Source organism: Sminthopsis crassicaudata, chromosome 5 (genome assembly GCF_048593235.1).
Source record: "Sminthopsis crassicaudata isolate SCR6 chromosome 5, ASM4859323v1, whole genome shotgun sequence".
NCBI classification, from domain to species: Eukaryota; Metazoa; Chordata; class Mammalia; order Dasyuromorphia; family Dasyuridae; genus Sminthopsis; species Sminthopsis crassicaudata.
This window is the reverse complement of record NC_133621.1, coordinates 45,653,484-45,676,876: the sequence shown is the minus strand read 5'-3', so window position 1 is coordinate 45,676,876 and position 23,393 is coordinate 45,653,484. Positions and strand designations below refer to the sequence as shown.

At 41.3% G+C, this 23,393-nt stretch overlaps 1 protein-coding gene across 1 annotated transcript; it reads right to left on the bottom strand.

Annotated features, from left to right (window-relative positions):
• Positions 1-107: 107 nt before the first annotated feature.
• Positions 108-20,848, bottom strand: CYP51A1 (cytochrome P450 family 51 subfamily A member 1). Its single transcript, XM_074272264.1, has 10 exons — positions 18,291-20,848; positions 16,952-17,050; positions 15,752-15,928; positions 15,058-15,184; positions 13,417-13,591; positions 10,166-10,285; positions 9,511-9,706; positions 8,459-8,554; positions 6,764-6,932; positions 108-1,661 (listed from the first exon to the last, which is right to left on the bottom strand). Exons 1-10 carry the CDS (start codon positions 18,531-18,533, stop codon positions 1,483-1,485), a joined length of 1,581 nt encoding a protein of 526 aa, XP_074128365.1. The 5' UTR covers positions 18,534-20,848; the 3' UTR covers positions 108-1,482.
• Between the last annotated feature and the right edge of the window lie 2,545 nt (positions 20,849-23,393).

The window sequence follows — 23,393 nt, the reverse complement described above, 5'->3', positions numbered from 1 at the left end:
GCATTCATCCTACCCCGGATATTTAATAAGATGATCTGATTAAATCTATACATATTTCTCTGCTTCCCATCCAATATAAATAAAATACTTTGTGAATAAACTCATTGTTTTATCCAAAATTATTTTAATGTGAAAACTTTTATTACATTTAATGAGTTCAACATGAGTCCTGAAAACTATTTTAACTAAAAACATTACTGGAACATACATGATATTTTAAGGAGGGAATATTTCAGCCTTACCTAGTAAGAACAAATTGTGCACTCAAATACACAGTATCAGTATAGTCTCACATACACACATATACAAGTTTCAAATTAGAACATATACACAAATCTGTGTCAATTCCATCTTTACAGTGTGATATTAGTTACCTCTTACCCTCAAATCAATCAAAACAGATGTCTACATTTTTTGGATTTTAGGTAATTTGATTAAATGAAGAATAATCAGGCTTAATCCCAAGGATTGGGATTTGAACTGCTCTCTATCTTATCTTTAACTTTATCTCCATCTATTTTCAGAACTAGGGAGTGGGAGTTCCTGTCTAATAAGAAACAGGTCCCATTCAAAATATTAACTTAACAAATCTTTGGTACCAAATAAAGTTCTGGCACCCTTTCCCCCCCCAGAAATACAGATCTGTTTTTGGATAAGAAGAGGAGCTTCCCAAAATTCTGCTGAAGCATCTAAGTACATAAAGGTTCCTGACAGTATACAGCTTCTTCTTAAGACTGTAAGGAGTCCCATCATCATCCAATACAATACATGAGTAATTGGTAAGTATAAAAATTAATGTTAAAAAAAATTTAGGTATTAATCTAAGAGTAAAGATTTTAGTTTCCTTATAGTATTTTATATTCAGATAACCTTAAAAAAAAAAAAAAAAGTTTCTCTAACCTTGGTTGGAATTGTCTGATTTTCTATTGACACAATTTGTAGGAAACTGGTTATTTTGAAGAAACCCCATTCCCACATGTAACTTGAATGTGACTACAGCAGGAAGACATTTAATATAACTAGTCAAAGTTTTTAAAAATTAGATGTTGGCATTAAAATCAATTAGTCATTCAAGTGACTAAACCTAAACTTATCCCTGAAATGTGAATGGATTTCATATTCATTATGTGAAATCCAGGGCAGACTCCCTCCTTCCCAGTCGAAATATATATCCATCTCTCAAAATTTATATTTAAAAAACTGTCCCTAAAAATAATTCTGTTGAGAGGGACAGATAAACTTTCTCAGCCTAATTTTAGAATGTTTCAATGAGCTTGACTCCAGTAATGTACACACATGGCAAGTAAACTATGAGAAGAGCACTATAATCATGTAAACAATTTTAGCATAAGGATTCATAAATTAGTTTTAAAATTGCGCACCCAAAAAACCCAGTACATTTTAGTTATTTTGTAAACTTCATTTGGTGCAAATGCTGTGTAGCTCACAATACCACAAGCATGTTTTTCCTGTTTCACTTATTCATGATGTTCTTCGTTTGTATCTGATTATTGGGTTATGTGGGGTGTGGATCATGGTTGTATAATTCACCGAAGGAAAATATCCATCCACCAGATCAAATTCGTATAAACGAAGCAGAGTGGACCAAATTGTCTTAATTTGAACATATGCAAAGTTTTCACCAATGCAACGATGCCGACCTACAAGAGGAAAGCAACAAGATGAGGGTTTGAATATATATTTAATAGTTCAGAGAAAAAAATGTTACTTATTAAAATTACCATTCTAGTCAGTTTTTGTTAAGTTACTTCAATCAAACAGACTGTCTTCAAGGAGTTTATGTTGAAAAAATAAGAGCACGTACACAAGCCAACAAAAGATATGCTGAGAGAAAAGAAAAGAAGATAACAATAATAAACATGAATTGAGTTAGAAAATCAGAGAACCAGGTGCCTGAAATCCTGGATGACCTTAGGTCAGTCACATGACCTTGGTTCTACTTCTTCATGAGTAAAGAACAGATCAGGGCTGGACCACATAACCGCTTTCATGATGTGAGCTAAAGATGAGAAACATCAGAGGTGACCCGACTCAGATGACTGAGGCTATGAAACTTAGTGGCGAGGAGTAGCAGCAGTGGAATATACTTGAAGCCGAGACTTTGGAGGCAAGTATCCCGCTACTCAAAGTAGTAGGCAGAGGCTTGGAGAAGCTGCCTGCCCACAATCAGCATGACATTTAGGGAAACCAGAGCTTACCTTGAGTGCTAGAAGTTAGAGTGAGCATAAGAAAGAATCATAGGTTCAAATTCGAAAGTTAAGCCTTTTAGCCATGGAATGAAATTTCCAGAGTATACTGGAAAATGCAAGCAGAGTTGAAGTTGGGGTGGACAACTATCACAGGGTCACAAGTGGTGAGAAGTTAAGTCACAACCTAGAGAACTGTTTGAGAAGGTGCTCCACTGAAGCTGCAACCAGTAACATTAGTCAATCAGTATTGGCCGGGCTTAGGAGCAAAGGGAGTCTTAAAGAGCCTAGGATGGAGCCTCAGAAGATACCCTTGATTAGGGAACCAGTGAGGAATAATGTGCAAAGAATAGTCAGGAAAGAAAGTTGAGACAAAAGTGTCCCAACAGCCAATAGAAGGCAAACAGCATGGAAAGCTAGTGGTAGTTGAGGAAGAATGAAAAAAGCCTATCCAATTTGCCAGGTAATATCTCACTGCTTCCACAGGGATTGCATCCTAGGCCTAGCAGCCCACCTGCAAAGCCTGAAGTGGCTGGACAGTACATGAATGAGTCAGACAGGCAGAGAGAGGAAAGAGACGCGTAGCACCTTTTTTCTTAGGGAGCTCTGGGGACAGCCATGGTAGGCCATAAGAGGCTGCTGTTCCCTCTCTTGTGCCATGTCTTTTCTAAAGTTTCTTGATATTAAAAGTCCACTTTTAACTGTGACAGACTGTCTTTTGCATCCATGGTGGACTTGGAGGCAGGAAGACTTAAGGCCATGTTGTGCTACAGGAGCCACCTGCCAGTGGCTGCTGGAAGTCTAACTCAAGACCTATAGAATGGTTCTCTTCAGTGAGGATGATGATGATGCAAAGGGAGACTGAGAGGCAGTTGCATTCTCTCTCTTCCCCTCCAATTTATTTCATTCCTGATCCACAAGCAACACTGGCATCAGCAAAGGCTGCTCTGAAACTCCTTCAGATGCTATGATTCACAGCTGTGGTGGCTCTTGGAGAATTGACCTGTCCCTTCACCTAGACAAAATCCTTAACAAGACCATATTAGGCCTCAGACACTTACAAGCTAAGCTGTGTGGCTCTGCACAAATCAATTAATTAGCCTGTGTTCACCTCAGCTTCCCCATCTGTAACATAATGGACATGCAATACCTACCCTTCTAGGGCTATTATGATCTTTGCAACACAAAATCTGATTTAAAAAGAAATAACACTGGGCAAAGAAAATAAATACAAAGTCTTGACCTCACTTATCACTCTCAAACTGCTTTGGTGGGAACAAAATTTAGAAATCAAAAAAATTTTTTAATTGTTGTTTAAAAAATTTTTTTTACATAATTGGGAAATATTTAACAAATAAAAATATTTTTCCCTCCCCACCCAAATGTGAACTTGACCATCAACTGTCTTTTCTCTAGTTGTTATCCCCATTGCTGAGCACAGAACTTCGGATTTAGTAGGAATGAATTCAATAAATGCTTTTTCATTTTAAAATCAATTATTTTTAAAACCACTTTTTATACAGAAAATCAATAGCAAGATCAGAAAAACAACTTCCTAACAGCTTATCTACAATTAATTGGTAATGTTCAACTAAGTGAATTGGATTGAACACAGATAAGAGATTATGTTTAAGTAGAAATATTAATTACATCAAGTTGTAAAATGGAAATTATATACAAAATTCCTAATCAAAAAAAGAGCACTTGATGGGGGCAGCTAGGTGGCACAGAGCCACCTAGAGCTAAACTTTTCACCTAGAGCACCAGCCTTGAACTCAGGAGGACCCAAGTTTAAATCTGATCCCAGACACTTAACATTTTCTAGCTGTGTGACCCTGGGCAAGTCATTTAACCCCAGCCTCAGGGGTAAAAAAAAAGAGCACTTGAGAAGAAATTTCTGATCAATGATAAGACCAAACTAACAGGTCCAGCAGGATAGAACTGTCCAAGACAACTCAATTCATAATTCAAGTTATGATGCTTCATGACAGAATTTGGCATATTCCAGGTAAACTTTCACCAAATATTGAAAATATTTCAGAGATCCCAGTCAATAGAGCGAAACAATAATATCACTCAAAGTAGATAAGGGGTATTTCAGAAACAAAATTTGGACTATCCTTGAAATTAAAAACAGCACAATCATTCGAAGGAGCTCCAATTTTTAATGTGCAAAAAAGATGAAAAGCAACACATAACCAAGAAAAAATTTACTTGGAAAAATAAGATGTAAAATTATTAAGGGAAATGATGTAAAGAAAGGAAGAGCACTTCTTAACCTCAAGCTATATTATAAAGCAGAAATGTCAGTATAACCATCTGGTATTGGTCAAAGAATACAAAGCTAGATTCATAGTGTTTAAGTGGAAAACTATAGAAAAATTGTTTATGTGGGGAAAAAACCACTAAGAAATGAGGAAAGCAATCTGGCAGAAACTAGGTTTAGACCAACACCTCAATACATTTCACAACACATTCTAAATGGATGTTACCTTAATATTATAGGTCATACAGAAAAAAAACATATCAGGCATCTCTCATAGGCATAAGATGTAAGAGCAAACAAAGAAAGTTACAAGAGAGAAAAATTTGATTAGTTAAAAATGAAAACCTGCACAGACAATATTAATTTTAGGATCTAAATTAAGAGAGGAAGTAATTGAATGGGGAAAAGATCTTTGTATCAAATTCTCTGAGAAGGGTTTGGTATCCAGCCACATGAACAATTAATAAGTATAAGAATGAATGGTCAAAGGATACGAATAAACACTTCTTTTAAAAAAATTGCAAAGTATTCACAATTACATGAAAACAATACTCTAAGTCACTAATAGAGAAATACAGATTTAAACCACTTTGAGATTTCACTTCATGGTCAAAGGATATGAACAGACAATTTTCAGATGATGAAATTGAAACTATTTCCACTCATATGAAAGTGTTCCAAATCACTATTGATCAGAGAAATGCAAATTAAGACAACTCTGAGATACCACTATACACCTGTCAGATTGGCTAAGATGACAGGAACAAATAATGATGAATGTTGGAGGGGATGTGGGAAAACTGGGACACTGATACATTATTGGTGGAGTTGTGAAAGAATCCAGCCATTCTGGAGAGAAATCTGGAATTATGCCCAAGAAGTTATCAAACTGTGCATACCCTTTGATCCAGCATTGCTGCTATTGGGCTTATATCTCAAAGAAATACTAAAGAGGGGAAAGAGACCTGTATGTGCCAAAATGTTTGCGGCAGCCCTTTTCATAGTGGCTAGAAACTGGAAGATGAATGGATGTCCATCAATTGGAGAATGGTTGGGTAAATTATGGTATATGAAGGTTATGGAATATTATTGCTCTGTAAGAAATGACCAGCAGGAGGAATACAGAGAGGCTTGGAGAGACTTACATCAACTGATGCTGAGTGAATCAGATGAGCAGAATCAGAAGATCACTATACACCTTCAACAACAATACTGTATGAACATGTATTCTAATGGAAGTGGATATCTTCAACATAAAGAAGATCCAACTCACTTCCAATTGACCGATGATGGACAGAAACAGCTACACCCAGAGAAGGAACACTGGGAATTGAATGTAAACTGTAAACACTGCTGTCTATCTACCCAGGTTACTTATATGGACAGAATCCAATTCTTAACGTGCAACAAGAAAATTGGATTTACACACATCTATTGTATCTTAGGTTATACTGTAACACATTTAATATGTATAGAATTGCCTGTTATCTAGGGGAGGGAGAGGAAAATTTGGAAAAATGAATACAAGGGATAATGTTATAAAAAAAAAATTGCTCATGCACATGTACTGTCAAAAAAAAAGCACTTAAAAAAGATTTTACTTCACTCTCTGCAAATTGGAAAAAACGACAACAGTTAATGCTAGAGAAGTTATGGAAGGATAGTCACATTAATACATTACTGGTGGAGCTATGAAATGGTGCAATCATTTTGGAAAGCATTTGAAATTATGCAAATGAGGTGACTAAACTGTATCCTTTAGGTCAGGGAATCCAATGCTGAGCTGCTTAAATCCTAAGGAAGCTACCAGCATGAAAAAGTCCTCATATATTCTAAAATACTCATAGCAGAACTGAAAACAAAGTAGTAGATCCTCCATTGAGGAATGGCTAAACAGATGAGTGCACGAATGTAATGGAATAGTACAGTTCACCATAATAATGCAGCAAGGAAAGATCTCTATGAACGGATGTGAAAACAGTCTGCACAAAATATTAACAGCAACATAAATGGAAAAAGTGACAGCAGACAATACAACAAAATTAAGATGAAAGCAGGTCTCAAAGAGATGGGGTGATACCACAACCTACTCCTTTGTACAAGTTAAGAGGTTCACGTGTTTTCAGACTCTCTCAATGTATCAATCACTTGATTTCCTCTCTAAACAACACTATTTTTTACATGGGATGGCTCTCTGGGAAGAGAAGGGAAAGGGATACTAGGCACAAAGTTTCAATACACTAAACAAAGTGTTTAACAAAATAAAAATACACACAAATAAATGTCTTACCAGCTCCAAATGGCACATAGGCAAACTTCTCACCGGATGCGGGGTTATCCTGTAAGTATCGATCAGGATTGAAGTCCAAGCGTTCTATCCAAAAGTCTTTAAGTCTATGATTAATAGTAGGAGAGACACACACCTGATGACCTGGAGGAATTGTATAGCCTGCTACAATCTACAAGTTAAGGGAACACAATACATTTTTCTTTAGGCAACTCAAAATATATTCCAGATTCATTGAATTTAAATGAACCAACCCCATAAAATAAGTGAGCATCAATATACAATAATACATCATTTTTAAAAAAAATCTAGCAAAAACATTATTTTATCATAAACTTACATGATGAAATGATAAATTTTCTCTGAATGATAATTACTAAGAAAACACTGTTAGGTTTTCATTTTGGGCTCATGTTTTCAAGAATAGCAGTGTCCTGCATGCAGGAAGAAGGCAGTGCAGTCTCGTGAATGAATTTAGCTCTTGCGTATAATGTTCTTGCCAAAATGTAATGTTCTCTTGTTGGGTTTTTTTGGAGTCTCTAGGAGCAGCCTTCGAAACTTCAGTAGGGTAATCATCACAAGTGCAGCCAGGTGTTAAAAGTCCAAATAGTTTACTGTCTCTTTCAAAGTCTTGTCTCCTTTCCTGGGGCCTGGCTAGGGCCCGGCTAGTTTTCTTGTAGTCTAGATCAGTGGTCCTCAAACTTTTTAAATAGGGGCCAGTTCACTGTCCCTCAGACTGTTGGAGGGCTGGACTATAGTAAAAACAAAACCTCACACTCTTGTGTCCACCACTCAGCCCATTTGCCATAATCTGGCGGACTGCATAAGCTTCCTCAGCTCCGCATCTGGCCCACAGGCCATAGTTTGAGAATCCCCTGGTCTAGATCCTTTATTATCTCCTTCCTGGGGATGGGCAGCTCTCTGAAAGCCTTTCAGTCTGGTCTTGGTCTTAGTGGGGGAAGTACAGTAGTCCAGGCCAGCCTCCAATAAGATCGAATTGAATTTCTTCCCTTGGTTCTGAGAGCTTAAGCTCCTGCTGCCAGTCTTTTGCCTTCTCTCAGTATGTCAATCCTCTCTAAGGCTCCTATCTTATATGCTCCACACTAAGTATAAACCAATCATTTTATCATTGTAATCAATCATTGTAATCCTACAATCATTGTAGGATTAAATCAATGCTAAACTAGATGTAACCATTGTCTCCTCAATTCCACTTAGTACACCTTGTTTCAAGTTCTGGCCTGTAACACTTGACCTGAATTCAAATCTCAGGTCCTGTCTCAGTGAAAGCACTCCCTTCTGCAGAAAACCCTTTCCAGTCCTCCTTAAGCTCAGTGTCTTAAGCTCTGTTGATAAATTCATTGTCTGTAACTGTTTGCATGTCATCTTCCCCATCAGATTGTGAACTCCAAGGTGGGGATTTTGCCTTTCTTTACATCTTCAGCACTTAGCACAGTGCCTGGCCCACAGCAGGCCCTTCATAAATGCTTGTTAACTGAAGCTGATTCTCCCTGTGTAACATGGTCAAGTTTCTTCACCTTTCTGGACCTCAGATTTTTCATCTGTAAAATGAGGGAGTTGGACTAGAAGGACTGACTAGAAGGCCTGACTAGAAGGACTGAAGTCCCTGCCAACCCTACACAGAAAATCCTATCTAAGGGCTTGTTTTAAAATCTGCAGTTCACCAGAAACACTCACCTGGGGGGTTTTGGCCAATCTCATCATAGTCATTATAGGAGGTCGAAGTCTTAAAGTTTCTTTCAAACAGCGATCCAGCACTTGGAGATCTTTAAGCTAAAAGAGAAAAATCTGTGAGCGGCTTTAGGAAGAACAACACTCACAAGTCACACTCCACAAATCAAACAATATAAAACGCTGACTTGTACTACTTGACTAGTACGTTGTACGTTATCTTCATTATCCTCAGTGGCATTTCAACCACCAAAACTCACAAACCCCTCCTGCTGCCAAGAGGAAGAAGAGAAAAAGGGCGGCAGCTCTATGTGGACACGGCCAGTCAGGTCACGCCATGCAGAAAACCACTGACTGGCCAATGAGCTCTGGGGACAGGAGAATGGGAGCCCAATGCTAGAAGCCTGCTTTTGTCACCTCCTTCCTAACCTGAGTAAATCACCCAATCCGCTACTCTTGTCCAAGTCAGAGCAGCTCTGAGGTCTGTCTTGCCCCCTCCTTTCAGCTCCCATGGTCGGCACCTGCTCCCAACAAGAGACCAGAGATCTCTGAGGATCCTAGGAACGCAGAGGCACATACACAAACCACACCAACAGCAAGGGGACTCAACTTCACAAGTTGAAGCAGAGGCAAAGGGAAGTAGATAGACGCGGTCATTCGGAGGAAGGCTTATCACTGAACATCGACCATGGAATCTCAAGACATGGGACCTCAAAAGGCATCTACATGATGGTGTTCTTCACAACAGCTTGGCTACACTGCAGATTTCCTTTACTTTCATATTCAGTTCTCAGGTAAAAATGGACACTAAGAAGCAAAAGCAGTCTATAGCCAACTTCAAAAGGTGGCATTTCAATGGCACAAACTCCCTCTTTGTGACTTAATTTTGAGAGAGGTAGCAGGCCACTAGAAATAAGGCAGTTAAGTAAGTTTAATCAATATGCAAAAGTGCCACAACAAGAAAAGTCTCAAATCTAATACCTAACCATACACACCTCCAAAATCACCCTTTGGGACCCTACTTAGAATTCTTATTTGAAACCAAAAGCCAAGCAAACCTGATCATAATTTAAAGGAGGCAAATCTTCTCCACAGACACTCTGCTGTTCTAAGAAACATTTTTCCTGTAGTGCTTTGTCTCTGGCCAAAAAGAAGCCCATCCAAGCACTTGTGGTTGAGGACGTGTGCTGCCCTGCTAACAGAAGGCCAATCAGCATCCCTGCAATTTCATCATCTGTCAGAGGTCGCCCATCCCTAAAGAAGTCAACCAGACAAACAACTTTAGCACTTAAAACAGTCACACATACACCTCAAAATGTCAATGAAATGTAAAAGTAAATGGAGTACTCAAGAGACTTAAATTCTTTAATATCACAAATTAAAGTTCACATTTTCTTGAAGAAAACAGTAGAAAGGTTAAGGACAGACAAGCTTATTTAACCATTGGAAGTGTATTTGCAAAAAAAAAAAAAAAAAACCAAAAAAAAAAAAAAAACACACAAAAACAAAAAAAAACCACCTCTTTTTTTCGACTATTCAGTTCCTTATTTTTCACAATGATCTTTAGATATTTTAGATAAAATAATGTTAATTCAATTTAAATGCCCACAAATCAGTGCGAAAAACAAATTATTGCCAGAGGGCAAAGATAAAGTATTAAGCAAAATTATTAAGTAATTTTATTATGTCTACTTCTAAACAGTTTTTACTTACTTATAAGTAGACTCTAGTAAAGTTTGGAGAATATCATCACTTTTTTCTTCTGACTTCCTCCGTTTTTGGATCGCCTTATAGAAAATGTTTTTGATTGCTTGATGTGCTTGGTCCCGGCGTCTATAATTCAGAAATTATAAATTATGCAAAAATGTATAAATAATTACAAATTAAATAGTTTCAAGGCTTTTCAATTCTTGCATATTGACAAAATTCCAGCTTAGGGTGGGGGTGCACTCATTCTAAACAAATCTAATCTACTAAGTTATAGTGACATTTATTTATTTATTAGGCAGCCATTCTTATCCTGATCCCTCCCTTGAAAATCTTCTAATATAAATGAAAGCAGAATGGTCTTTTAAAAAAAAACAGAACTTTAGAATTTTTAAGTAATTGCTTATTTAATAAGGAGGCAGTGTGATTCCAGTTCTAACAGATTTGCTTCTGCTTTCTCCTGTGTCCTGCTCATTACAGTCCCTTTTCTTCTCCCCAATTTCCCTACCTACAGAATCAGAATGGTTCTCTTCCACCTCCCCCAAAGGAATTGCTAAGTAAGACAAAGCCCAATTTTTTTTCTCCACAGCTCAGCACTCACTCCACTCCAAACACTGTACAACTTTTAAGTACAGTTTCTACCCTCAAAGAACTGATAAAACTATATGTCTGGGATATAAAGTTTAGCTTTATTTTAATTGCTAACTCACATTAGAAGCTAAAGATGAAGAAATGTCAAAGTGTATCACTGCTAAACAAATGGAACAAAACAAGTACAAACAAACTAGCTACAGTAGTTAAGGAAGGCTTCATGAAAGTAGGTGGAATTGGAGCTGGGCTTTTTTTCCCAAAAGTTAGGATTTAAATAAGTTAGGCATTAAGTAAAGACACTTCAGAGCAGGGGGAACTGTGAAATCAAAACAAGTAAGATGATGTTCAAGATATTGATCTAAGTGGAGCAGGAGGTTCGAGTAGGGCAATGAGACATGCTATTAGAATATAACGTCATCAGATTAGAGATGGTTTTGAGTAAGAGAATAATAAAGCAGATCTTATCCAGCTTCAAAACAACAGGGAGAACATCACTGGAGATTTGATACTCTTGTCAACTGATGTTCAAATGCCCATTATGCCACAAGGTACTCAGGTAGCCTTAGGCCTGTGCCTCAGTTTCCTTACCTGTAAAATTAATAGCCTCAACTAAAAGAACCTTTAAAAGGTTCCCTTCTAAATCTAAATCAATGGTCTTATGATACAATCCAAAAAAATTAATTTGGAGGAAACTTACAGGCTGGGGAGCCAATTAATTAGGATTAATTAATTAAATCTGGGTATAAGGCAATAGGAGCAGTAGGATGAAAGCAATGAGATATTACAAAGAGATGTATCAAAGGAAAAACAGAAATCACTATCAATGATGGGATATAAGGAAAAAGTCAATGACTTTAGTCACAAAAAGCCATTCCCAGTATTTTGGAGAATACGTTGCTTTTCTATCAATCTTGAAGCACTTGATAAGAAACTACTGTCTTTCAGACACAAGGGATACACCACCAGAAAGCAAACAGTCCAGAGGTCACAGTCCATCCAATATGGAAGCACAATGGTTCAAACGGAGCTGGACTAGCTGGGTGGTCCTAACAAAGCCCCTTCACCTGTCTGCCTCAGTTTCCTCATCTGTAAAATGGGAATAAGAGCCCCCAACTCCTCACAGGATGGTTGAAAGTCACATTAGCTATGTAAACATTAAAGTATTATGTCCAAGTACATTGGCTATTTACCTTATTATTGCCACTACTTTTACAAATAAATGAGAAAGACAGAGAATGATCAAGTAATTTTAGCAGGGAGGACAGTTAGGAAAAGCATCCTGGAGAGGAGCTTTGAGACAAATCTGTAAGGAAACAAGGGATTTAGGGAAGGGGAGGAGGTGAGGAGGGAGTCCCAGAGACTACAACCATAGAGCACATTCAGGGATCAGCACGGCCAGCCTGATCAAGCCACAGAGTACTCCCCCCAAGGAGAGCAGAGGCAGGCTGGCTGGAGCCAAATGGGGAAGGACGTTTTTTACTTTATTTCAGAGGCAATGGGAAGCACTCAAGTTTGGGAGAGAGGGTGAGGTAGGAGAGGACAGGATAACTCTCACAGTATTTGGTGGGCACTGGAACGGGGAGAACAAAGGAGTGGCTACAGAAGCAGTCCAGGTAAGAGGTGACAGGAGCTAAAAAGAAGACAGTGTCTGGGTGAATAAAGGATAAACATCCAAATTTGTTTTAAAGTAAGAAACTACCAGATTTGGTCATTGAAAAGATGTATGGGAAGAAGAGTGAAAAATCAAGAATAATGCCAAGGTTACTAACTTGGGTGACCACAAAGTAGGAGGGCTATACAACAAAAATATGGCAATTTAGGAAAGTAATTTTTAAAATGAGCTTGAAATGTCTAAGGGACACATCCAATTTGAATTAACAGGGGATTGGTAATGAGGTATGAGAACTCAAGGGAGAGACCAGAGCTGGATGTGCAGAGCCCAGGAGTTAAATCCAGAGTAATAATTAAACCCATAGCAGCTGCAGTCATCAACTAAGAACATACAAAAAAAGAAAAGAGACGCAGATAGTCACAAGGCAATTGCAATAGACAGCCAAAATAAAAAGAGCATTTATATAACACTTTAAAGTTTGCAAAGCTCTTTGCAAATTTCATTTTAGCCTCACAACAATTCTGGAAGGTAGTGTTTATTTTTACCCCCTTTCCAGATAAGGCCACTGAGGAAAAAGTTAATTGAACTGAACCACATATTGAATGTCTAAAGCCAGTTCTGAATTCAGATCTTCCTGGGTCCAAGTCCAGCACTAAGCTGCCTAATAAAACACTCTTTTAAATGAACTCAATATTTAAAGAAGCTCCGTGATAATAGTTTCATATTGGAAGTAAGTATCCCCTAAATTTTTTTTAAATCATTTGTCAGTTTTTCTTAAAAATTTCCAATATTACAGTAAGTGGCATCAGAGGAGAGGCAGTGTGGCCAAGGGGTCAGGAATGCCCCACATATCCTAGCTGTCACCCTAGGAAGTCCCTTCTCGGTGTCCCACGCACTTTCAAACAAAGCTAGAGATGCTGCTCCTCTCTCCATCACTTGAGGAAATAGCTCAGTGGGAGAGTTCCCTCTGCCAATGATCACCAGTCCCGACATAAAGCAGACACAAAGCACCACACAGACTCCAAGTTAGATGACCAGGGAGAGTACTAAGTACCTGAAGCTGGGCAAAGGCAGCCACCCGGGCAGGAGCCAGGCAGCATGGCTAAAGCCTCCATCCAGGTCTGCATACAGCTGGGCCACTTTTTCATTCAGTTGGCTTCTGATTTCTTTTCCATGTAAGCAGTGGCTAGCCGTGAGAATAATAAGCTCAGAAAGGGCTTCAAACAAATCTGAGGAAGAGACAAAAAGTCCATTTTGAGGCACTCTCAAGTAGCCCACCCTTGGAGGCTACTGAGCTGTCCCCCACCAGGCTCTGAACCTGAGCCTGCCCTTTCCATTACAAAAAACATTCAGAAATGAAGGTGATCATTGTTTGGTTTTTGTGAAAAATGCTGGGATCTCACTGGTGCAGAGGAGGCCCAGCTTCTCAAGGCTGGGCCAGCAGGGCATAAGCCCCAAAAGGTTCTATGAAGTTCAAAAGACTCTAGTGGTTCCATCAGTGGGCATGGACCACTGAGTGATAGATGACTCACATACAGGAAATGAAGAAAATAGGAAAAGGCCCTCAGTTAAGGAAAGATGAGCACTCAAAATCACTTCTCTAAGACATCAACAGCTCCCTTATCTGACATCCACAACTATCTAAATGAGGCACAAATGAGCACCAGAAAAATAAAGCTTGTAACAAAAGGCTTCTCAGCCACATAGAGCAAGTTAACTAAGGGCTACATGCATTATTGTCAAAATACAAATCTTATCATTTGAGAGATGGCTACTTAAAGTTGATTATCTGGTCTTCCCATTCCAAAGCAAAACAGGATCAAATGGGAATGTTCTGGCATTTTAATTGTTGGAGGACAAAAAAGAGAAATACACATCTGGCAGTACAAGGAAAAAGATTATGAAAACTTTTTTTACACAAAAACAAGCAAAGGGTTATTTACCCTAATTGCAAGAAGACCTAATGGTCCCCAATAGTGCTGAAGACATGGACATATTTTGCAATCCAGTCAGTAAAAGTGCTAGTGACACGGCATCATCTGGCAATGAAATTCATGGCAATTGACAGTAATTCATTTTGAAAATATTTCCTTCATCATAGGTAAAGTAATTTTTTGGGTTAATAAAGATATTAAATCTATGGATGTGGATTCTATTTTCCTCAATGATGTTATTACAGTATATAATATACTCTGAAGCTGAATTTGAATGTTCAAAGTTTAAAATTGTCCTCATATGAAAACTAAAATTAGTTTCCTCTTTTGAAAAGACCTCTTTCTAAATGAATTTTATATTCAAATTTTATCAGGTTTTAAGTCATAAACTTTAATTTATCCTTATTCATGTATCTGAGGTAAACAAGTTGTAAACATGTTACTTTAATTTCTGTTACATTAGCCATATCCAAGTAGATGTTTAAATGTATGCTAATTGTTTCCATTCCATTCAAATTCCTTTTTAAAAATAAATTCTAAAATTTTAAAGTTTTAAAAATAAAATAAAAAAAAAAACACCTAACAAAATTCCTATTTTAAAGAATTGGTGGGAGGAGGGAAGAAGCTAGGAGGAGGAAAAACATATCAAGAGATTAAGATATCAATATAAAAATATTTCCCTTGCCTAAAAAACAAAATTTCCATTTTAGAATATTCAAAATCTAAGCAGTAATATGATTTATTATTAAAATCTTGCTTACTTTTTTCTCCACTTTCTCCCCAGTTTTCAAAGTATTCCTTTGTTTCTTTTTCGATTATTGAAACATGTTGTTTAAAATGGGCTATATTAAGGCCGGTTTTTAACATTTTCTTTTGTTCCAAGAATACCTTCAAAAAAATGAATTAAATATTATAAGACCAAAGAAAATCACTTTTACTATAGAAAATCTACTAAACACATCTATCACAGAAAACTATCTTCTGAATAAGAATAAGACTTAAAACAAACCTATAGCAAAACAGGCAACCCAGAACCCTAAAAATAAAAATTAAAAAATGGTACCCTTCCCGAATCACTTTGTACCCAATGCCTTCAAGCTGTTCTGTCTTAAATGCCTCTTCTCCAAGTATTCGATGCTTCAACACTTATCCCTTGAACCCAGCACTCAGTTACCAATCCCCAAATCTTCCAGATTTTGCACTGATTTATATGGTTATCCTGCTCCCTTCCCCCTTCTTTGTTCCCTTACATTGTATCTCATCTGCTCCCTGAACCCTTCTAACTCAAGGCTACTATCAGTAGCAACTGTTAAAAGATAATTCTCTACTGGAGAACCAGGATAGATTCCTAAAAGACAACAAACTGTTTTGACAATGATTATTTAGTTGCGTCACGATTTTAACTGGCATGCTGGTTTAAAACATTGAACATTAATCCCAGAAAGTAACACGTACTGGATTCGGCACATCATAAGCAACACCTTTCCCAAAGACTGGAGTGGTGAGACGACTGTACACGTCTTCTGCATTCAGGTCTTCATTCTTGCTGTTGAAGAGCAGGGCAGCAGCATCACTGCCCAGGAGGTATGTAAACTTCTTGCCCACCATTGTAAAACTAAACACAGGTCCATACTGGGAAAGAAGGTATATATGTGATTAAGGAAACAAATAAAATGATCATTAACTTTTGTACATTATAGGATCAAAAAATATCTCAGAAGTCATCTACTCCAATCATTATTTGAAATACAGGTTCTTCTACAGCAATTCTAATGTCAATACTCAGCTTCCACATGCAGATTCCCCAGTAATAGTAAGCACACCACTTCTTAAGGCAACTTAGTCCAAAAGATGGGTCTAATAACTGAGAAAATTTACTCTAGAATGTGCCATGTTTTGCCTTTCTACAACTTACGCCTGTTGGAACTGTGACCTAACTAGAAAAAATGGAATCTAAAAACCCTTCCCTTCCCTTAAGGGAATGGTTGGGGGAGACTGGAGAGCTACTTGCTGATCTTCCATTTGAGGAAGAGACCTAAAGCAGCCGCTCTCATCATTTATTAATCAGCCGGCTGTAGGTTTTCATCATTTCCTCACCCCCCATTTTTCAGCTTCTTTTTTGTGTTTTTTTCCCCTCCAATAGACCATGAGGTCTTTAAGGTCAGGAACTACCTTTTGCCTTTCTCTGTATCTTCTTAAAGCTTGACTGACTGGCTTTTAAAGGACAGTGAAATGTCATCAAGAATCAAGATTTGAAAAGAGATCTTCCCAACTGCTGTTCCAGGCCTCCTCCATGACCCCATTCCCTTAATCCATCCATTTGGGCACTTATAATAATCAATCTGAGACTGTCCTCCTCCCTACATTAGCTTGAGAAGCCCAGCCCCCAGCATGACTTCCAGAGGGAGGGGCTTCCAAACGACCAGCATCCATCAGGTCAGGGGAGGTCACTATAGTTTCAATGGTTAGATGTACACAGGGAGGCACTGAAGGAAACTGAGTATCTCTGGAGAAAAAAAGGATGTGAAAGACTGGACACTGAAAATGGGGATTATCACAGGTTATCAAGAATCCTGGGAAGATGAATAAGGGGAAACCTAAGGAAAGAATCTAAATTTTACTGATCCACAGGCTTGGCTCAAGTAGGAGACTCACCTTCTCATAGGCATTTTCTAGAAACTCAATAGGACTTTTCCCAAATGCTATTGCATGTCCAAGGAATGGAATAGGAGAGAAAATGTAAGGTGGACATTTCTGAAAGAGAGGAAAAAAAAAAATCAAAACTTATTTTTGGACCCATTTACAACAAATAGTTTCAAAAAATTGAAATAAAAGTAACTGCTAAAACTTAAAATCCCACAAAGGGTGGCCTCCAAATGAAGTAATTTAGGATTAGCAAAGCACCAGAAGCTGCAGAACAGCCAGTATAAGAGCACAGAAGGGAAGAGCAGATACCGGGCACAGTTGAGGACGCTGCAAAAATCACCATTATAAATCTAGGACAAAGTTTCAATCAGGAAGCAAGGAAGAAAGAGGAGTGGGGGTCACTTGTCCAGTTTCTTGGAACACCTTTGATTTCAGTTTCCAGAATACCAGCAAATGAAGGGCGGCTAAAGAAAGATCTAAGACTTAAAAACTAGAGGGTTGGGAAGGACCCAGATCAGTGAACATTAAGAGCCAAGAAAGCAGAAAAGGGAAGGAGGCAGATAAACATAACCTTTAATGTGAATTCCCCTTTGACACGAAGCCACACATAACCCTTCCGCAGTACCAAGTGAGACTGTTAACGTCAAAAGTCCCTAGAAATCAAGCTTGGAATGATCAATGGGGGGAAAAAAAGCCTGCTCCTTTCCTTAGCCCACCTGGAGCACGTGACCCTTCTCAACCCCAAGGCCCCTTAGGGTGCTCAGTCTCTCCCTCCTCAAGTCCCTTCTCCAAAGCCGGGAGCAGCCTCAGCCTCAGGACAGGGGGTGACGCCCCCCCCCATCCCCGCCCCACTCCATTCTAGAAACCCAAATTAAAGAATCAGGTGCTATCTGGCATTCCAAGCCCTCGGGCCCAGACTCCACCTCTCTCACCTCTCAGCGGCTCAGTCTCGCTCCTCCCCTCCCTCCCCGAAGGCCGTCCCTCGCAACAGAGGCGCTCCCCCCCCCCCAGCACTAGTGCCCCGTAAATGGGGATGGGCCGAGTCCGCGGACCGTGGGCGCAGCCCGGAGCACCCCGAAAGGAAGCTCTCCACCAGAATTGGTCACAATCAATGCCCAAAGTCCACTGCACCGGTCCCCAGTTTGCTCGTCCCTCCAGCTGGCCGGTGCCTCCTCCCCGCCCCGTCCGAGGACCGCAAGCCCAAAAGGACGGGCGGGCGGACGCTGAGACCAAGGTCAAGGGGCTGAAGGCGAGAAGAGAACCACCGGAGGGCCGGGGAGCCCCGCGCGGCCCCACGCCCTGCCCCTGCCCCCCTCCCCCGGCCGGCCCGGCGAGCGCGCGTCCTTACCGCTTTTCCGGCCGGTGGCTCCGGGCGCTGCAGGCGGCCCAGCCCGCGGCGCAACAGGTAGGCCAGGGCGAGCGTGCACACGCAGGCGGCTAGCAGGGCCGACAGCCGCCCGCCAGACGTGAGCGCCCCGGCGGCTCCCTCCAGCATCCCTAGCAGCGCCATCCCCGCTGCCGCCGCCGCCGCCGAGCCCGCCGTAGCCGCTGCTACAGCCCAGGAGAGAGACCTGGAGGCCGGGGTCGCCATCCCCGTCGCCGCCGCAGCTGGAGCAACTGCAGCCGCCCACCACGGACGGACCGATCGATGGGCCGATGCACCGGAGGCAACCGGGGTGGGGGGCGGTGACTCGCAACTCGGCGGCGGCTGGGACTTGTCACCTGCTTAGATGTCCCCGGCCCCACCCCCTGGTCCCTCCTCGCGCTACGGGTACGTCACATAGGGAGGGGCGGGGCTCCGCATGGGCCCGCCCCCGCGCCGCCCCCGGGACTCAGCACTCCCTCCGAGCGCGTCTCCCTGCGCGGCCGGTGGCGGAGGTCAGGGTGCCCAGGGGGTAGGGGAAAGCGGAGGCCCCCAAGCTCTGGAGTCGGAAGGGCAGGGGCTCACTTGCTGATGTTTCTGGAGGGGCGAGGAGTGATCCCCGCGAGGCTTCCCCGAGGCACTACTTTTTGCGGGGGAGGGGAGTTGGCCGGTAAAAGACATCTCTCGGAGGCAGCCGTGGAGTCGCCCGCCTGACGGGCAGCCGCGATGCTGATTGCACGAGCTCCACCTGAGGTGATGTCGGCTTATGTGACGTCACGGTCACCATGTGGTGGGGCGTGCCCTTTACCTAGACATACGTACGGTGTAGGGGCGGTCTCGGAACTCGGAAAAGCTTCTTAGTCACCGGCTCGGGCGAGGGGCGCCCCCTGCTGTTGGGCGGGGAAAGCGCGCGAGCAGAGCCCACAAGGTCTCCGCCCCACCTCCTCGGCTGGAGCGAGTCGGACGGATCCGTCTGTCCACGAGTCTGTCCCCTGGTATCCAAAACACAAAAATCTCCCTTCCCCCTGCGGGCGCGGCGGCAAAGGCGCTTTTAGCTGGCCGGGAGCGCGGTCTCGCGATAATGCTGCAATTTAGGGGCATTTAAACTGGAGAGAAACGGGCTGAAGTTTTATATAGAGACCTGCACCCGTGTACACTTGTCAGGTCGTGTGCAGCCCGGGGGTTTCTCGTCAGGGATCCTGAAGTGGCTCGTTCACCGCTGGGAAGTGTCCGAGGGTGGGTGTAACCCCCGCAGGCCGAGCTTTCCCAGGACTCTGCCCTGCGCAGGAGACAGCCGCAGCCCTCTGCCATCATTTCCTCTCCGGCTTATTTATGGCACATAGTCCCCCACCCCTTGAGGGCAGGGTCTGTCTCCCCTCTTATTTACATTTTTTTTAATATCTTGGCCTGAGTGTGACTGAATTGAACTGAAAGTGGGGAGGCGGGAAAGACAGAAAGCCAGTAAGAAGGACGGGGTTCCGAAAGACATTAGACATCAAACACGGGGCTTCATGTGGGGTCCCAATGATGGGGTCCAGCTTCTAGGGAATACTTTTTTTTTTTTCCTGAGGCTGGGGTTAAGTGACTTGCCCAGGGTCACACAGCTAGGAAGTGTTAAGTGTCTGAGGTCATATTTGAACTGAGGTCCTCCTGAATTCAGGGCTAGTGCTCTATCCACTGCGCCCCCTAGCTGCCCCTCTAGGGAACACTTAACGGTCATCCTGAGGCCCCAGACCTGAGAGGGCGGTTGTTCTAACAATCTGTCCCAAAATCTCCACAATAGTGAAGTACTACGAACTTCGTTTCCTGTCCGATAAAAAGTGATAATCAAGTTCCTGAGCCAATATGCACCCCCATTAAGCCGTAAAATTAGCAAATAACTTGAAGCTCTAATCTCTCCAACTTTGTCCTATAAATTTATTTTCTTGTTCCTGCTAAAACCTTTTGGAACTTAGTCTACTTCAGTTGGAGTTATAATTATAACAAATTTTGCCCCTTGCCTTGGAAATAGATTCAAGGCTGCAGATTCTTTGGAGATCTCCCTTGAACCTCAACACTGGAGGCAACCAGGAGTCCCCGGGAAGGGATGAGTTGGGGCAGAGGGAATGACATGCTTAAGGGGAGATAACTCTGGCTGCAAGTAGAGCATGCATTCCAGGAGGAGAGGCTTGGGATAGGAAGACCTTACAGTGGTCTTTTAAATAGGGGCCAGTTCCCTGTCCCTCAGACTTTGGAGGGCCGGACTATAGTAAAAACAAAAGCTCACACTCTGTCTCCGCCCCTCAGTCCATTTGCCATAACCCGGCAGCACAAACTTCCTCATCTGGCCCACAGGCCGTAGTTTGAGAACCCCTGCCATAGAAGATCCAACTGAAAGGTAATGGGCACCTGTCTTAGGGGGGTACCTGTCGGACTTGAAAGGACAGATGTGGAGCATCAGGGAACTGCAGAAGCGGGAAGGGATGGGGTATGACAAGGATGAAGAACAAAAAAGAGGAACAGTTTAGCAAAAAAAAAAAAAAAAAAAAAGAAAGACAAAAAAACAAAAACCAGGAAGGAGAGAATATCTTGGAGTTAACAGTGTCAGAGGCTGACAGCAGAATTGAGAAAAGGCCTCTTGATTTGGCAGTTAGGAGGTCATCAGAGGCAATAACAAGAAGCCACTAGAAGAGATGGAGTTGAGGTTGTCGGGTTATGTCTCTGCTTTGAAGAAAATATTTGACTGCTGAGTGGAGGGTGGATTGGAGTAGAGAGAGACTTGGGGCAAAAAGACCACAGAAGGCTATTGCAGTAAAGAGCTGAATGGCAGACTGCTGAGGGCCTTAGCCCTTTCTATCCTCCTCCCTCTCCCTCACCTTTGCCTTTGGATCTCTGGCTTCCTTCCAAGCATGAATGCTGTATCCTATGGGGCCTCCCCTATTACTACTGTCCCTCTTAAAATAAATTCTATTTATCTTAAATAATTGGTAAGTATGTTCCCAAAGCTAGGTCTGCTACTCTTGAGTTCTCTAAAGAGAAAAGACTCAACTCCCTCCAGTTGTGTCCCACCACCACTCCATTGTTAGCCACCAGAGAGACTCTAATTCCATTTAAGCACTTAATATCAATTTCCTTTTTCAATGGGATATTTATTTCAAAGATATAGCAATAACAAATGTCCTCCCCAGTGCCTTGGGGCACAGTATCTCCCATACTATGGCAATTGCTCTCTTCCTCTGTTACTTTTGAGAAGGTAACATACTCTCTATCACTCAGACTCTTGCCCTAGGGAAAATAGTCACATTTAGCATAATTTCTACATAGCAATGGTGTCACTAAAGTCAATTCCAATGATGCTGCTAGGGAGATAAGCCAGCAACTCAGTTATCTTTGGGCTGGATCTTGTACCTTAATGTCTAGATAACTAGATGCCTCAATTTTTTTGAATCTCCCAAAGCTTCACCTAAAACGAATGTAAAGGCAACAGTCCAAAGCCTCTTCCCATATTGTAGCCGTGTTTCTTACCAGTCACAATCATTGAAGGGGCCAGAACCAAAAGAAGGAAACCAGCAATTCAAGTGTGTCCTGGGATAGTTGAGAGGAGGCCCAGATATGGGAGAAAGCATTTTGCAATGGAAACAATGGGAACATGGAACATAACCCATTAACTAGAACATAGTGCAATGAAGGAAGTAAATCCTCCATGGAGATAAGCATGGAAAGAAAGGAGGTTGCATTTGGACCTAGAAACAAAGGAAAGTCACACATTTTTTAAACAGGGAGTGGCAAGGTCGGGCAGCTCTGTGCTTTAGAAAATCACTTTGGAAATATGAAGACTGAATTGCGAATCAAAGCATATTTTCATCTTATGTAGTGTTCTTCTGGAGGTTCCTGTTTGGGCGCCAAAATAGTGTCTGGACTAGCTCTCTGGAGGATCTTGGGACCAGCCTTGGTCTTTAGGGGAGGAGTAAAGGAGGCAGGAGAATCATCAGGATGGTGGAAGATGGAGTCTCTTTTTCCAGTTCTCTCAGCTCTTAAATACCTCAGTATGATTACATCATTACAGCACACTAAGCATGTGCCAACTAGAGAACAATTATCTCAGCAATCACACTGAGCAAGTGTAACTATAAGTATCCTGCTATGTAAATGCCTCTTACTGTAAGGATCCCTTGCTTCAAGTAGAACAAAGATAGTCATTCCTTGACTTTTTAGGAAAAGGTGAGAACACCAAATGGAGGTGATCACACCCTCCCTGAAGTCTCATGAAGGGATGTGGGCTCCAAAAGGAAATGGAAAGCAAAACCAAGTATTGTCATTGGGTTTCCTCTGGTCTAAAGGGTCTTATACATTACCTAAAGTTCCCCCACTATCTGCGGCCCTCTGCAATCTTGTTTGTTTTTCTCATGGTTTCTCTTTTTTCTCAATTTTTCTTTCCCAACATGAGTAATGTGGAAATATGTTTAAAATAATTGTGCATGTTTAATCTATATCAGATTGATTGTTGTCTTGAGGGAAGTAAAGGGGAAAGGAGGAAAAAAACTTGGAACTCAAAATCTTAAAAATATGAATGTTGAATAGTCTCTTTACATGTAATGGGAAAAATAAAATAATATTAAGGAAAATGAAGGGCAAACAAGAAGCTCCTTGAGAGCAAAAAGAAAAAGAAATATCACTCTGGCAGCTGTGAGGAGGCTGGATCAGAGAGGAGAGAGATCTATCTTGCCCAGAGTTTGATTTACAGCACCTCTTCACACTCACTGTCTCCACTAGCCCCAGATGTATCAAACTCACCCTGGCCAAAACAGAGCTTGTTTTTGTTTTTCTTGTTATCTTGTCTGAAGCTTCCTGACTCCTGGGGAGTTTTCTTGGCAGAGATACTGGAGTGATTTGCAATTTCCTTCTCCAGAAGTATAAGAAGTGTCAGAGCCAGATTTGAACTCAGGAAAATGAGTTTTCCTAATTTCAGATCGGCACTCTCTCCCACTGTGCCACCTAACTATCCCAAAGCTCATTCTATGTGTGGAAAATGAATTCCATATTTTTCCTAAGAAATCTTTCCCTCTAAAACTTACCCCTCTTGGTGACTCCTCCATTTTTATCAATGGC